At 38.0% G+C, this 16,735-nt stretch overlaps 1 protein-coding gene across 1 annotated transcript in view; it reads left to right on the forward strand.

Moving 5' to 3' along the window:
• Window positions 1-9,913, forward strand: part of GNS (glucosamine (N-acetyl)-6-sulfatase) — a 29,206-nt gene extending 19,293 nt beyond the window's left edge. Inside the window, exons 9-14 of the mRNA XM_089674158.1 lie at window positions 1,779-1,882; window positions 4,709-4,810; window positions 4,992-5,096; window positions 5,808-5,918; window positions 6,136-6,296; window positions 6,937-9,913. Coding sequence (XP_089530284.1) covers window positions 1,779-1,882; window positions 4,709-4,810; window positions 4,992-5,096; window positions 5,808-5,918; window positions 6,136-6,296; window positions 6,937-7,030 — 677 coding nt within the window. The 3' untranslated portion in view covers window positions 7,031-9,913. The remainder of the gene's footprint in view (window positions 1-1,778; window positions 1,883-4,708; window positions 4,811-4,991; window positions 5,097-5,807; window positions 5,919-6,135; window positions 6,297-6,936) is intronic.
• Window positions 9,914-16,735: the final 6,822 nt, after the last annotated feature.

Genomic DNA, 16,735 nt, shown 5'->3' on the forward strand with positions numbered 1-16,735 from the left:
CTTGTCAGTCTTTTTTCTGTTTATAGCGAAAAAAAAATAACCACACAGGCAATCAAATAACACTGAAAAAAAGCTCTATTTACGGGGAAAAAAAGATGTAAATTTAATTTGGGTACAGCAGTGCATGACCGCGCAATTGTCCGTTAAAGTAACGCAGCGCCGTATTGCAAAAAATGGCCTGGTCAGGAAGAGAGGTAAATCCTCTGGAGGGAAAGTGGTTAATACAATGACTGTATATTTTTAGCACTGATCACTGTATTAGTGTCAATGGTTCCCACAAAGTGTCAGTTAGTGTACAAATGTCCACCACAATATCATAGTCCCGCTATAAGTCACTGATCACTGCCATTACTAGTATTTAAATAAAAAAGAAAAAACTGTGTGTGTGTACTGCCATTTGTAGACGGTATAACTTTTTTGTGCAAATCAATGTACACTTATTGGGATTTTTTTTTTTAACAAAAATATGTAGCAGAATACATTTTGGCCTAAATTTCTGAAGAAATTTGATTTTTAATTTTTTTAGTTGGATATTTTTTATATCAAAGTAAAAAATGTGTTTTTGGGTTTGTTTTTTTTTTTTGTTTTAAATCTTTTTCTTTTATAGTGCAAAAAATAAAAACCAAAGCTCTATTTTTGGAGAAAAAATGACACATTTTACTTATGTACAGCATTACATGACTGTGCAATTGTCAGTAAAAGTAATGCAGCACTGTATAGCAAAAAATGACCTGGACAGGAGGGGGAGGGGGTGTAAACCTTCCAGAGAGCAAGTGGTTAAGGTTGAAAGGTAAAAACTGTACAGACTTCCAAATTATTTACGAACACGCAATTAAAATTCTTTAGTATACAAGTATTCACCCCCTTTGTTCTGAAGCCCCCACATAAGCTCCATTGCTACAAGCTACATTTCAAAAATAAAAAAAAATATATAGATAGAAAAGAGAGATGTATGACATTGACGTGTGCAAATTGTGTCACATGAACTCAACACAAATACACCGGTTTGTGGAAGAGCAGCCTTTATCAACCCTTTTAACATATAGGATCCCTTGATACAACTTTCCTGGCCTAGGGGGCACCTGCTATAAATTACGATATACACAGCTCAAAGTACATCAGAGTGATGGTCAGTGGGAAGAATGCTCCTTACACTTGTGGTCAGTAGGAAGAAGCCAGCCCTTACACATCGATAAGTAACCACTGCCAACAGTGATCTTTTTAGCTGAGAGGAAAATGTTGCTGATTGCTCAAGGAACCCCTAGGAATACTAGTTGAATAAGGCTGCTGTATAGTTTTTGGGGAAAATTTGTAAACGAGCAATGTTTGTAATCCAGTCTCTCCAAAACTTTGCTTTGTGAGCGTCACCAAATTGGAATACTTTGAAGGGCTGCCATTTCTAAATGGCAAAAATTCCGTTCCAAATATTCAATGCCAAAAAAAGAAATTATTCCAACGTTTAGGGGGTACAAAACCTTCCACCTATAGCAATGGGGGGGGGGGAAGTAATTTTGAACTGAGTATTTGCATCTGGAGAAAGGTAAATACCCGAACTGTTGCCAGCTGTCGTATTCTTGATGAATTGTATAACAAAAAACATGTACGTTTGCATTACAGCATTCCCAGAAAGATTCAAGCTGTATCAAAGCAAATGAATGCCTTATATCTTATTAGGTTACTAAAATGTTGCCTATTGCCATTATTTTGACCACTGTGTATCATATTTTTATTGTATTACACCTGAAAAAAACCTTTTCTCTGCACTGTCCATATTACAGGTCAGTTCTCATTGCCAATAGACAAAAGACAGCTGTATGAATTTGATATTAAAGTTCCACTACTTGTTCGTGGACCTGGCATCAAGCCTAACCAAATAAGCCAGGTAAATGGACAGAACTTACAAACTACTATCTTTTGATTTTATATAATGTTTGATTTTATGATCACTTAAATGCTGTTTTGTATGTCATCATGGGGAGATTTACTAAAACTAGAGCACTCAGAATCTGGTGCAGCGGTGCATAGTAGCCAATCAGCATCTTCATCTAAGTTTAGGCAATAAAACCTGGAAGTTGATTGGTTTCTCTGCAGAGCTGCAACAGATTTTGCACTCTCCAGTTTTAGTAAATATAACCCTCAAGTGTCTAAATGTAACGTAATAAATATTGGTTGAGGCAGATAATGACGGGGAAGTTATTTGAGATAAACCAACAATCGTGCTTCTGCCTACTTTCTAGCTTCATGCAAAATGACAGAGTCTGGCTGCTGTGGACAGCACCTCTACTTTTCTTTAATTCATTTTCATACATGGAGCTCTATTGTGAAATGCTGCATTAGCAGAAACAAAATATATTAACTACTTGTCTACCAAGGTACATTTATAAGCATCATGGTAGAAAAGTGGTCAGGCTTACAGCTGCTGCTTCAATTGTGAGCTTAGTTTCCAACTTTAGGAGCTGGTGAAGAGCTTTCTGCTGAGATTGCCTCTAGAGCTGACCAGATCTCTCCTGCGACTTCTGTGTATTAGGTCACTTCCAGAAGGGTCACAGCTGTCATTCCTCAGCTAGTTTTAGCCAAGGATGCAGCTATTGCAGCACAATCTGTGATAGAACAGCTGCATTGGAGGGCAGGGAAGGCACTGGCGTCTAATAGATCCCCATTGTCTACATAGAGTACCTGTCACCTGCCCATGCTAGTACATAGGCAGCTTGTTAGCCCACATACAATAGCAATAAACCTCCCTGGCAGTAATCACGAGTGTGGCTTTGGGTTAATTTTCAGTACCAAAAGCGGCAACCCCGACCCACACTCGGGATTACACTGTAGTGTAACTTACCTTGCCCCTGCGTTCCCCCGATGTCCTCCTGCTGATGCGAGCGCCGCGATGCAGGGGGGGGGGGGGCAGAACCGGCAGTAGATGCAAAAAAGTAAATGAAACATGACATATATACACAATACATTGTAATCTGTTAGAATTACAGTACTGTATCAAACCATTTCACCTCAGTTTTGTCCAGAGCCCTGCCTGCACTTTTACCATTCTTTCTGCCTAAAAAACTTGAATGTCCATGGCATCCAAAAAGCATCCGTTTAGGTCAAAAGTTGTTTTCGGTTTGATTACATTTATTGAATTTAAATTTTATTATTGTAATTATTTTTTATAATTTATTTATAATTTTGTGTTTCAAACCGTATCATACCCAGGATGTTTACTAGACTCTTGTTTGGACAGATTTAAGTGAGTTTTCCTTAGAATTACAGGCCTACAATATAAAACAAATTTCCATGCAAAATAATGTACCGCTTTGACATTCAAGAATATTGACATAATCAGACCGCCAGGGAGGTTGTTAAAAAAAAAAAAAACGGAAACCATCCTGTCACCTCTGCACGCACCCCATATAAAAAGCACACCATAGGGTGCGCATGTGTATGTAAACATCACATGTATGTTAGCTCTAAACTGATGACTTGTAAAAGGTTTTAAAGCAGCGCCTATGGAGATTTTTGAGTACCACAGTTTTTTTGCGATTCCGTGGGCATGCACAGCATTAAGACTTGATAGGCTTAGTATCTACTTACCTGATGCAACCTCAGTTTTTTATAGTCTACTAAAAATGGGTATAATATTGTTTGTTTACATTTAAAAATCATTGTAATGTATTTTTCCCTGAAAATGAGAGTTTGATAAATAACTGTGCAAATATTGTACAACATAACAAATTGCAACGAACACCATCTCATTCTCCAGGGTCTCTGATTTAAGAAAAAAAAAAATTGTGTGTGTGTTTATATTTTTTTATTTATTTATTTATTTTTTTTTAAGGTTCCCAGTAATTTGTAGCAAAATAATGCAAATGTTGTGTGGAAAAATTGCCCTGGTAGAGAAGTAGTACTTCAATACAATTGGCTGTAAGTGTGAGCTTAGAGCATATCTGAACTCAAAAATAATTTACTTTAGTTCATATTTGCAATTCTTAAATGTGTTGGCTGCATAAGTTTTTTTTCTTTTGTAGACTACGTCAAGAACAAAGAGGAGTTATCAGTAATCACTTTAGTGTATTTGAGTTACAACTGCAGACTAAGGGTCACACCTTTGCAGTGTGCTGCAAATTTTAAGACGGCCCATTCATTTTGAATAAGTAGCCAGCACACCAAAAACTGGACCTGACCTGCTTTTCTCAATGCAGCTCACCACATCACATGGCTGTGCATTATGTGTTTCAACATAGGTCTATTGCCCCAACGCATTGCTGTCATTTCAAAAGAAGAGCACTGCAACACATTATCTTGTCCATAGTATGGTATTGCTCATTATCACATGCAGAAGGGAGAAGCCAGCCTTAAAGATTTTCTCAGATTCAGTATAGCTGGCATCATGGATTACTATTGGTGCGCTAATCTGAACATAATGTAACTATTACCATCCTCTTTCATGCATCAACATAATTGTATGTATTTGAAAATAAAACCTTCCAATGCTTTTTTTAGTATAAGCAATTATGAACATTTCCTGCCGTTTAGGAGGAAAACTTAGTTGGAAGCTTTACTGCAATTATATTTGCTTGGCCCCAGCCAGCTCTACTATGTGTGGGAGGTTGTTCCAGTGTTATTTCTCAATCCAAGTGCTTATTAAAGACAACTGAAGCTAAAAAGATGTTAATCTGCACCCCATAAATACCTGTGTTTTGTTCTGTTCTCTTTTCAGGCACTTGTAGAGAACATTGATCTCGGTCCAACCATTCTGGATATTGCTGGCTATGACCTCAATAAGACCCAGATGGACGGGATGTCTTTTTTCCCAATTTTGGCAAGTATAGGCGCAGACTACAATTTAATATAATTGCAGAAATGTTACATGTTTTGTGTTTGACATTTTCTCTTGATGCCATTAAAATCATTAAGCCATTCCTTCCAAAATGTCTTTCAAACTTATTTTACAGTCTAAATATAGTTTAAATTAATAGAAGTACTCTACTTTTATTTTACAGAGAAATGCTAATGTTACTTGGAGAACAGATATTTTGGTTGAATATCAAGGAGAAGGATCTAATCGTACTGATCCCTCTTGTCCAGCGCTAAGACCCGGTGTCTCAGTATGTATTGTTAATTTAAAAAAAAAAAATTAAAAAATGCTGGGTTTTTCATAATAGTTAATTTTATAATATGTATTGTATATGGCTGGCTGTCCTCCTAAAAGTAAGATCTGGGACTTGCTTGCTTGAAGGACTTAAGATTGAAACCTAAAGAAAGTAATACTTCCCAAAAGAAAATAAATGTGTATGATGTAATTTCACTTCTCAGCTGTTGAATATAGCTGGGTAAATTGATGCCATTCGCTGTACGTAACCAAGTATGATACCATAACATTGGGCCTATGTGGTTAGATAAACTGTTTAAGCCAGCTTGGCCTTGGACAGACAGATCATGAACCTATTACCTGTTGTCTTTTATTGTGGGTTTTTTTTTTCTTTGCTATAAACTTAAACATTGGTTTTATCATACCAGATCATATAACCATCTTTTGAACAGCTATTACTGGCATTAGCAATGGGTATATTACTATGTGAGGGAAGGGGCAGAACATTCTATACTGCAACTGTTCACATATTTCAGTAAGGCAAAAAGCCAAGTCAGGTGCAATCTTTTCCTGCCAGGTGTGGGTGGGCATACTTTGTATAGTCATCATTGAGCTGTTCATATATGCATCTGGAGATGACATTCAAGGCATTTTTGGCAATTTATATGTAGCAAATCTAATTATGAAGGACATATGAATCAGCTTCTCCCCCCTCATGTTTTCTTAGCAATGCTTTCCAGACTGTGTATGTGAAGATTCTTATAACAACACTTATGCTTGTGTGAGGACGATTTCAGCAGATCATAACCTACAGTACTGTGAATTTGATGACGCAGAGGTAAGTTCAGCTAAATACACATTTACCTGTGGTTTCATTGGTCATTGCATTAGGTTATGCCAAATTATTATAACAAATTTTAGTTCAGGTCAGCACTGTGGCAGCAGTTATATTTAAACAGTATCCAGTGGTTTGTATGTGTACCTGTGTAATTTTAGGCATTTCAGATAATACTTTCAAAGGAATAATTCAAATTTTTTTCCCTACTGAAATACAGGTCTTTGTGGAAGTCTATAACCTGACAGCAGACCCAAACCAGTTGACAAACCTTGGTAAAACTATAGAAAAGGAGATCCTTGAGAAAATGAACCACCGCCTGATGATGCTCCAGTCATGTAGTGGAGCTTCATGCCGAACTCCAGGAGTCTTTGATCCAAGGTAATACATGTCAGATCTGAGCTTTTAATCAGTTCTTCATTTTTTTTATTGTGTGTAACCATTTTGACGTGGTGGAAATGCCTTGTATACAGCTGGTTAAATACATCATCTTGTTAGATTAGAAAAAAAAGTGGCATCTCTTCAGAATAATTGTGTTGATCCTCTGAGTGATTCCTTTCTTTTTGTACAATAACTGTTCTGTAAAAGCACTTGCTGGACTCTTCAGTTAGCAGCATCTCATTACCTATAGAGCTTTGAAAGTCACTTTATTTGTAAAGCAGAGCCGCTTTACTGCGTATTTCCAAAACTGGAAATGTCAATTTTCTGAAAAGTTTGCTCAAAAGAGTGGATGATTTACAGCTACATCGCTCAGAACAGTGGGTTTCATATAGCCATATACACAATGTCTGTAAAGTCGCACAAATAAAAATAGAAAAAGGTGCATTAAGCTACAAGTAAATGAGATGGATTAAATTTTTTTTAAAAAAAAGTATATACACCGCCATTTGTAAATGATATAACTTTCACGTAAACCAATTCATTTTGGCCTAAATTTTATGTAAGCGCTAGGCTTTTTATCTATGGAATACAGTTTTGTTTGTTTGTTTTTAAAGTTCTGCTAATGAGATTTCTCTTTCAGGTATCGGTTTGACCCAAGGATGATGTTTACGAATCAAGATCAGCAAGGCTACCTTTTGTCCCGAAAGTCTCTGAAACGGCGAAGCCTGCTTTAGGCTATTTCATTTCCTCACTTATCTCTGGTGACGTAATTGAGCTGCTCTCTGCCAGCCTTGAAGGCTTCAATGATTTGGCATATCCATGTCATTTTTGCGCAGGACCTAATCAAATGTCGTCTGGCGATTCTGAAATCTGTGTCAGTGAATTACTAAGATGGTATCTCGTCACAGTTGGGCTTCATCGGGCTGACATTCTCACTGCTGTGATTGGTTGGTTAGACATATTAGAAAATTAAAACTCAGTAAAGGGAACTGTTACCATTTTATTCTTCTATCATAGCCAGTCCCCAAAACATTGAAGCCCTCTTTGATAATGAACTAATTATCAATGCTAAACTCTATTGCTGTACTAATGCATCTCAAGTAAATTATTTTTTTAATGAGATGAGACTATTTTTGTTAATAATAAAATACTGTAATTCTGCAGTTGTTTTACAACCAGTAAGAACTTGTTAGTACCCGTTAGCCATAGTTAGTTCTGAAGTTGCTTCACTTTTTGGCAGTTTTGTTATTAATCTTAATAAATCTAAGATAAGTAAATAAGGAACATCCATCTAATTTACAAAACACCCCTTTTCCAAAGAATGAAATGTCACTGAATTGTCAGTGACCGAAATATAGCCCCCGGAAAGAGATAATGTCTTATTTTAAAAGACTTAAGCTCCGTCTTCAAGTGTGATGCCTGAGCCTTTAAAAGAGGTACAAATCCAAATATACTGGATTATATTCAGCGCCCTTTAAAATGTTTGGTGTTGTCACAATTTCAAACCTTTCTTCAGTTACCACTAGCAATGCATGTTTTCACAGAAAGTTATAATAATGTGAATCTTTTGAAATGTCACATCTGGGATCATTCCTAGAAATCTATAAAACATAACCTGTTGGTGGTAATGAAATAAACTTTTGGGAAACATTAAAGTATGCTATAGTGTGATAATATCCTCATAATGCAGACTTTGGCTATTTGCCTATGTGTGATGGTGCTTCTGAATAATCTGTTTGGAGCCTAGCCTAGTATTATTATTATTATATATGCATTTTTCTATACAAGCTGAAAATGCAAAGCTGAATCAAGACAATTTTTTAAACAATGTCCAAGGTGGTACAGACCTCTAAAGCCAGTATTTTTTTCTAAAGCCATCCCATAATTACATACGCCTACATTTGTGTGCATGTGTCATGTACTTCCCAGCATCCTAATCTTTGCACTTTGTAAATTGACGATGCAATATTTATCATGATTCATTGTTCTATTTACTACCAGCATATGATTTGAGTAAGGGAATATAAGTTTCATTTCAAAAGGACGAAATGTTAGTTTTTATAGAATTAATTTAAAAATTTTCAGTCTACTCAAAATACACAACTGAGGTTTAGCATGTCATTTCTACTCTTCTCAAAACCATAACCAATATTCATGATGGCCCCATTATGCCTTGCATCAATTTGCCCACCAAATGATCCTTCTGAAACTTAGAGTAAGTGGTCTGTCAGCAGTCTTGCCTCTATGTACATATTTTATTGTTCAGCTTGTCCCATGGGTTTTTAAACTGAAAATGTATAGGCAACATGACTGTCCCAAATGTTTATTGAATTTCAGAACCGCTGAAACTTTCTGAATGGCACATGATTTTTATTGAAGTTAGCCAGCATCTTCTCCGTGTTGCTTGGCTTGGTAAATGGAAATGGTCCAGTCACCAAGCTAACTGATATCTGTTTAGCACCAAAAACATTTTGTGAATTATATCTTCCCTCATTCATACTTTTTTTTTTTAATGCATGGTTTGTGTGTGTGATTTATTAGAAGTGTTTATTACCTTCAGAAAAAAAAGTGTGATAATTCATTACATTTTTTTTTTTTTGTTTTTTTTCTCTTCCCATCCTGCTTACGAAGGGCAAATTGGGAAAATGAATTGCATTATTATAGATAGAATTTGACAATTTTACTAGATTTTAAAGCCTGGTGGTAGTGGTTTGATTATTTATGGTGCCTGATTAATTTCTAATGAAATTAGGTATTCTATTTGGATGCACAACCCAATTCTCTTGCTGCATGATCCTCTTTTCTGCTCCCTCTGAAATTATGGCCGGGGTTCTGATGGGACCAGAAAACCCTCAGCCATGACTTTATCCTTTCAAAATTGTCCAAATTTATATTTAATATTTCACACCTTCAACCCCAAAGTGGGAACAAACCTTAGTCTGTGGACCACTTCAGAATGTTTCAGCTCTGCTTTCATTTTATGTGAACTTGACAAAAAAATATGGTTTTCAGATTTAAATTGGAACCGGTTTTGCTTGGCTTTGTTTTTTTTATTATTTTTTATTGATTAGGTAGTTGCAGCAACATTTTATGTGTGTGTGTGTATATAAGTATCTGTATGTATGTATGTATGTACGTACGTACATACATGCATACATACATACATACATACATACATACATACATCAATCACACCCCTCACCACTATGATTATGCTTTTCTTTAACTGCAATCCAAGCAAGCGTGGGTCACACTAAACAATGAAGGGAGGTCCTCAGGGGCTGCTTATGATCCAGGTGTGACTAGGTTGCTAGGGAACTAATTGTTAACTCCACATTCAGAGGGTTCACAAAATTATAAGGTCACACCTGACTAGTAGGGGTACATGGTCATCTGAAGAAACCGCAACCATGATTTGCACTGGTAAATGTATAGCTGCTACATTTTTTTAGTTCTTTTTTTGATTTTATTATGATTTGCATTTATTATATTTGTGATCTGCAGATAATTGTAACTTGCTTTTGCCTTGTGAAAATTTTTGTTATCCTGTATAGAAAGTGCCCTTTAAATGACCCTTTTCACTGCTGCACTTTACAATAAAATGTTGAATCTCTCTATGCATTTAGTTTTCTTTCCTTGTTTAGCAGAAAAGGACTTAAAGTGTCACTAAACCCAGGACCCTGCATTCACTATATCCGGTCTCCCACCGTACACACAACATGGAAATGCAGTTATTTTAGTAAATATAAACTGCTAAATACCTTTTCTCATCAGCAGTTAGAGCAGTCTTGGGACTTCTATCAGTGTCCAGCAGAGCACTAGGTAAAGCTTGTAGGAGGAGTTTTATTTCTGCTCTAGGAGGATGTAAAACCCCTGACCCTCTTTCTGGACAGCGCTGATTGGCCCTGCGCTGATCACATGCACTCTCCCAAGAAAAAAAAAATACAAACATTTCTAGCAATACACATCAAACTGAACCGTAGGCATTTGTACATGCTCAATCTGTCTTATCAGGATGTAAGAGGTGGTCGCTTGAAAAAAGGGAGGAACAGAGAAGACAGGATCAAACAGCCTTTTTACACAATGCAGAGGATTAACCCCTTAGGTTCCACAGTGAGTATAACGAGCATGCTTTACTGCATATACAGACTGATTTTACTATTGTTGGTTTAGTAATACTGTTAAAAGCTCTTTCCTCCTAGAAACTCAGACTGCTGTGATTCTGTCTGGTTTTTTTGGCTTGATCTAACTCCTGTTATCAGGGCAATCGAAAAGTAGGGCAACAACTATGGCGGTGTAGGAGAGCGTGGTGTGGAAGCTCTCCGTCCTTTCCCACCGCCTCGGATACAGATACTGGAGAGCAGGGACCGTGGGGACCTACCAGAGTATGGTGGGTTACGTGCTGAAGCCGTGGTCCCGGGCACTATGAATAGGAAGTGAACTGTGCCGTCGGATTGAAGACAGGCTGGAGACTCGTCCTAGGGAAGAGAGAGCAGAGAGCAGGGTTGCCGAGGAAACGAAGAGGCTCGGCTTGACCACGTGTCAGCCGCAGAGAACTACTGGGTAGGGGAAATGCTGGCTGGTGTTTAGAGCTGAGAGGAGAGAGGAAGACGTCGGATTGCTCCCATCCCAGTACATGAGACATTCTTATGGGAGAAGTATGCAGCAAGATGCCTCCCTCCCCCCCTGAATGGAAGTGACTTTGTTACAGAGCAGTGAAAACGAAGAGACCCGGAGGAAAACCCCCCCCCCCCTCCCCTCCCTGAAGAGAGCTATGGAATGTGACAACCGAGGAACTTGTTAGAGCTGCAGCTGTGAAGGGTGAGTGAGAGCAGCCTGGATGGATTACTGTGATACATGAATGACTGTTTCTGTTGTCTAAAGGCAAAGGAGAAGTTGTGAAAGGGGGTTTCCCTGGGGGGTCAGACGGAGAGAGAGGAGGAGATTAAAAGCAGCCTGGAAGGAATATTAAGCAGAGAACTCGAAGAAAAAAAAAAAAAAGGAGTCCCTGGTATATATTATCAATCTTTGTGTTTCCCCTATTGAAGAAAAAAAAAAACGCATAGAAGAGATGAAAAATAAAAATGTTAAAAATAGTGGCCCAAAGGGGTCTCAAACTGGCACGATAAAAAAATATACATCTCAAGGAAATGTGACCCCAGATAGATCTCAAAGCGTTGGTGAAAAATGTGAAATGGAAATGAGTATAGAAGGTAGCCCTAGACTCTCCCTGGGAAAAGAATATAACAGTCAGCATCTTACAGAAAAATTGGAGAGCAGAGACACTGAAAGTGAATTACAAATTCCAAACAAGAAAGAGATGGTAGATATGTTCAAGAACTTAGAAAAAACATTAAAACATGAAATGACAAGTATACAAAATGATTTGGGCCGGATGCTATCAAGGGTGGAGGAGACAGAGGAAAGAGTTAAAAGCCATGCTCAATATATTTCTGATCTGGAGAAAAGGACAATGGAAATTAAGAAAGATCAAAAAAAGCTGTTATATAGAATGGAAGTACAAGAAAACAGGGAAAGGAGAAACAACATTAGGGTGAGAGGAGTTCCGAAATTGGTAAAAGGAGAAGAAACAAGAGGCCTTATCTGTAAAATATTAAACTCCATTATGGATAGATCAGAAACAGAAAAGATTAACCTGGAAGGTGTTTTCAGGATAGGAAAAAATCAACAAGGAAGTGGAAAAGAGAAACCAAGAGATATAATAGTCCAATTTCAGAAATGGGAGGATAAAGAAGAAGTATGGAGAAAGATCAAGGGAAGATCAAGTATGAATTATGGAGAAATGAATATACAGATTTTTGCAGACTTAACACCAGAGACATTGTGGAGGAGAAGAACTTTAAAACCCCTGTTAGAGCAGATGATAAAGCAAAAGGTGCACTATAGATGGGGTACGCCGGAGTGCCTAATTGGATGGAAGAATGGAGTTACAGCCCAATTGAGATTTCCTGAGGACTTAAGAAACTTCTGTGATAGACTTGAATTACAAAGGGTGGAAGAAGGGGGTTTGGGAGGTGGAGAGAGAGAGGAGTGGCAGGTTGCTAGATGAGGGAGATAGAGAATTGAGGGAGGGCGCTGGGTGGGAGGGAGAGGAGAGAGAAAAAGGGGAATTAATTTATTTATTATTTTTTTTCTCCTCTTATCCCGCTTGACGCCACCCTCTCTCTCTCTCTCTTTTCTCCTTTGGGACCTTAAGAAAGGTGGAACATCTTGAATTGATGATGGAAATACTTTTGGGGTATCTGAGGTGGTGGGAGGTGGGGGGATCTGTCCATGGTTGGAGTTCAACCCCAAGGAGGTAATCTATGGTGGGTTTGGCCCCGCAAAAGATATATAGGCAAAACGTAAGCCTAAAGGATGGGGTGGGAGGGAGGGGAGAAGTGGACAGAGGGGTAGAGGGATAAGGGAGGGATGGGGGGGGGGGAGGGGGGGGGGATGAGAGTTGGGTGGGAGGGAGGCAGGGGAGGAGGTATTGGGTTAAGACTCTGCATGACAGAAGGGATAAAGAGGAAGAGGCAATTTGGAAGAGAGATGAAGTTAATTGGGAATGATGGAAGAAATACAGTTTATAACCTATAATGTGAATGGGCTGAGTTGTCCAGGAAAGAGATTTAGGTTGTTTAATGAGTTACATCATAGGGCTACGTCAGTGGTATTTTTACAGGAGACGCATTATGAGATAGAGGCAAACGTGAAATTGAGATCCAAATACTATCCAACATGGTACTATGCAGATTCTCCAATTAAAAGCGCAAAAGGGGTTGCAATAGGTTTGGCAAAGAATATGAGATTTGAGCTGGAGGATAGAAGAACCGACCCGGAGGGGAGGTTTTTATTCTTAAAAGGTAGACTTCAGGGGATTGAGTGTACTTTAGCCAATATATACTGCCCCAATAAAAACTCGGAGATGTATATGAAGGGTCTGTTGAAAAAATTTATGGAATTTAAAAAAGGGCGCTTGATAGTAGCTGGAGACCTAAATTTCTGTATGGACCCACAAAAGGATAATACCTCTTCCATGCAAAGAGAGGGGAGTAGGTCTCTGAGAGCTCTGAAAAAAGTGATGCATGAATACCAACTAGTGGATACCTGGAGAATAACGCATATGAAAGACAGAGACTATACCTTCTTCTCTAATGCACATTAGATATACTCGAGATTAGATTACATCTTAATAGACCATCAACTTATAGATCATCTGGTAAAAATTTACATAGAGACAAGGACGTTCTCGGATCATGCTCCGGTCGTGATGAAGATGGGATGGGGAAGAAGGTGGACTGGAGGATTAGGGTGGAGGTTAAATGAGGTTCTTCTTCTGGATGAGGATGTAGTTCAGAAAATCGAGAAAGAGATTAAGGTATACTTTAAGGAGAATGAAACAGAGGAAGTATCGATAGCTACAGTCTGGGAAAGTCACAAGGTATTCATAAGAGGAATCTTGATTGCGGCAGGAGCAAGGAAGAAAAAGGAAAGAAGAGAGAGGGTCAGTGGGCTCTTAAAAGAAATATTGGACTTGGAGCAGATCCATAAGAAGAAAATAACAAAAGATACGAGACAGAAGTTAATGGATAAAAAAGATGAGCTAGAGAGGTTGATGGATGAGAAGAGAAGAGTATACAACAGGGTTTTGAACGAGAGATATAGATGGGGAGACAGACCAGGAAGATATCTAATGAGAGCTTTGATTAAAAAGAAAAATAGGAACTATATAGAAAAGATAAAAAGCTCAAAGGGGGAGTTGGTCCACTCAAATAAAGAGATTATTAAAGTGTTTACGGAGTATTACAAAAAGTTATATAATATTAGCCCCCAAGGCCCTCTAAAAGAAGCCCAAGAGGGAATTAATGAAAAAAAGATGACATACTTAAAAAATGCGGGATTACCAAAACTAAGTGAAGCACAGTTGAACTCCCTAGACGCAGAAATTTCCCAGGAAGAAATTAAAATAGCATTAAGAAGCACAGGAGGGGGAAAAAGTCCAGGCCCGGATGGCTATACAGTTAAGTACTATAAGAAATTTAGTGAAGTACTGTTACCCAAGCTGGAGAAATATATGAATGCTCTGGGAGGTGGGATGGAAGTGAGGAGAGAATCCCTACAGGCCCATGTAGTACTTATTCACAAGGAGGGAAAAGACCCATCTCCGTGCTCCAGCTATAGACCTATCTCATTATTGAACACAGACACTAAACTGTATGCAAAGGTGTTAGCAAACAGGTTGAGAGATCTGATGCCTGAATGGATCCATGGAGACCAGGTGGGATTTGTACCGGGGAGAGAAGGTAGAGATAACTGCTTGAGAACCCTGATGCTTATTCAGAAAAGTAGAAGAGGGAAAGCCCTGGTGGTGCTCTTGTCAATTGATGCAGAGAAGGCATTTGATAGAGTGGACTGGGGCTTTATGATGGACAACTTAAAAGTGCTGGGGATAGGTGATAGAATGCGAGAATGGATAAGTAAATTATATAGGGAGCCTACTGCAATCATCACGGTAAATGGGGAGAGATCAGAACCCATTGGAATGTCTAATGGTACAAGACAGGGCTGTCCTCTGTCCCCTCTGCTATATGTATTGTCACTTGAACCTCTGTTGTCAATAATAAGAAATAGTGGATCGGTAAAGGGAATTCAGATAGAATCCATAGAACATAGAGTAGCGGCCTTTGCAGACGACTTATTGTTCTACGTGGGGAATCCCCGAATAACTCTCCCAAATATAATGAAGATTCTGAAGGAGTACGGTGAACTATCAAATTTAAAAATTAATCCAACGAAAACAGAGATCCTGAATATTAATATATCAAAGAATGAAAAAGAAAAACTACAAAAAGAATTCCCCTTTATATGGAGAGAAAAAGAGATAAAATACCTAGGAATAAAACTCACTGCCTCATCTAAGCATTTGTATAGATTAAACTATATCTCTTTGATAAATGAGATCAGGGAAGATTTAAAAAGACTAGAAGGAGAAAATCCATCCTGGATAGGACGTATAAACCTAGTCAAAATGGTAATTATGCCTAAAATACTGTATAGATTTCAAATGGTACCAATTAAAATTCCAGAAGCCTTCTTTAAGATAATGAAAAAAATGTTAACAAGATACATATGGAAGAATAAAAAACCTAGAATAGCATATGAAACATTGAGTAGGTCTAAAGAGAAAGGGGGATTGGGTCTACCAGATGTCAAGAGATACTATAAAGCAGTGGTTTTAGCAAGAATATATGACTGGACATTTAACCATAAGGGGAAAAGTTGGGTAACAATTGAAAATGATCTTAGTGGCATTAGATTGAGTCAGATGATATGGGTTCCACCACAGTTCAGGGGAATTAAAGAAAGCACAAGTATCTACACTTTAAATGTTTTTAGGGTATGGGACAATTTACACAAAAATATGAAATGGGAATTTAATTCAATATTAATGCCTCTCACAAATACTGAGTACTTTCCCCCGGGAAAGAATAAGATATCAGGGAGATGGTTTAGAAAGGAGGATACCCAACTGAGAGATGTTTTGGTGGAGGGGGAATTGAGATCACTTAAAGAGTTAATAGAGAAGAAGGGAGACATTTTTATTAGAATAGATGAGTGGAAATATCATCAATTGAAAAGTTTTATTGGAAATCTACCGAAACCCTTGAGAATAAAACAGGAGTGGAATATGTTTGAAAGGTTGTTAGAGACACGAAGGGATGGGAAGCACGGTATTTCAAAAGTGTATAGAATACTCACAGAATTAGTCACAAACACAAAGTTAATTTTTATGACAAAATGGGAAAGAGATATGGGAGTTGGGTTTGATGAAGATAGACAGAGAAAGATGTTTAGATTGATACACGATAATGTTAGTATGAGAGAGGTTGAGGTTAATTATAAGTGTGTGACACGATGGCACATGACACCGAGTGTAGAGCACAAGATGAATGGGGAAAATTCAAATATGTGCTGGAGAGGATGTGGAGAGATAGGCACGGTGTTTCACATATGGTGGGAATGTCCGAAAATCCAGGCTTTTTGGAAGATAATAGTCAAGTTGATTGAAGAAATAACTGAAATTGACATAGGGTTAGACCCAACGACGTGCCTCCTACACAATGTGGAGACATCTGTAAATAAATATAAAGATTCAGGTATTTGGTACTTCTTGAATGCGGCGAAAGGGTTGATACCCAAGTTTTGGCGGAAAGCTGAGGTACCGAAGGAGGTAGACTGGATTAATAGAGTAAACCAGATAGGTAGAATGGAAAGATCATATCATATGCAGGAAGATAGGATGAGAGTTTATTTCAGGAGATGGGAAAAGTGGGAAAGAGCAGGATTGAAAGAGAAATATAGGAAAATATGAACTAGGATGTTAACAAAAAATTAATAAGCCTCAAGAGATTAGAATGGGCCAGAGTCTGCAGAGG

Source organism: Staurois parvus, unplaced genomic scaffold (genome assembly GCF_062004578.1).
Source record: "Staurois parvus isolate SC_StPar_1 unplaced genomic scaffold, SC_StPar_1.0 ptg000147l, whole genome shotgun sequence".
NCBI classification, from domain to species: Eukaryota; Metazoa; Chordata; class Amphibia; order Anura; family Ranidae; genus Staurois; species Staurois parvus.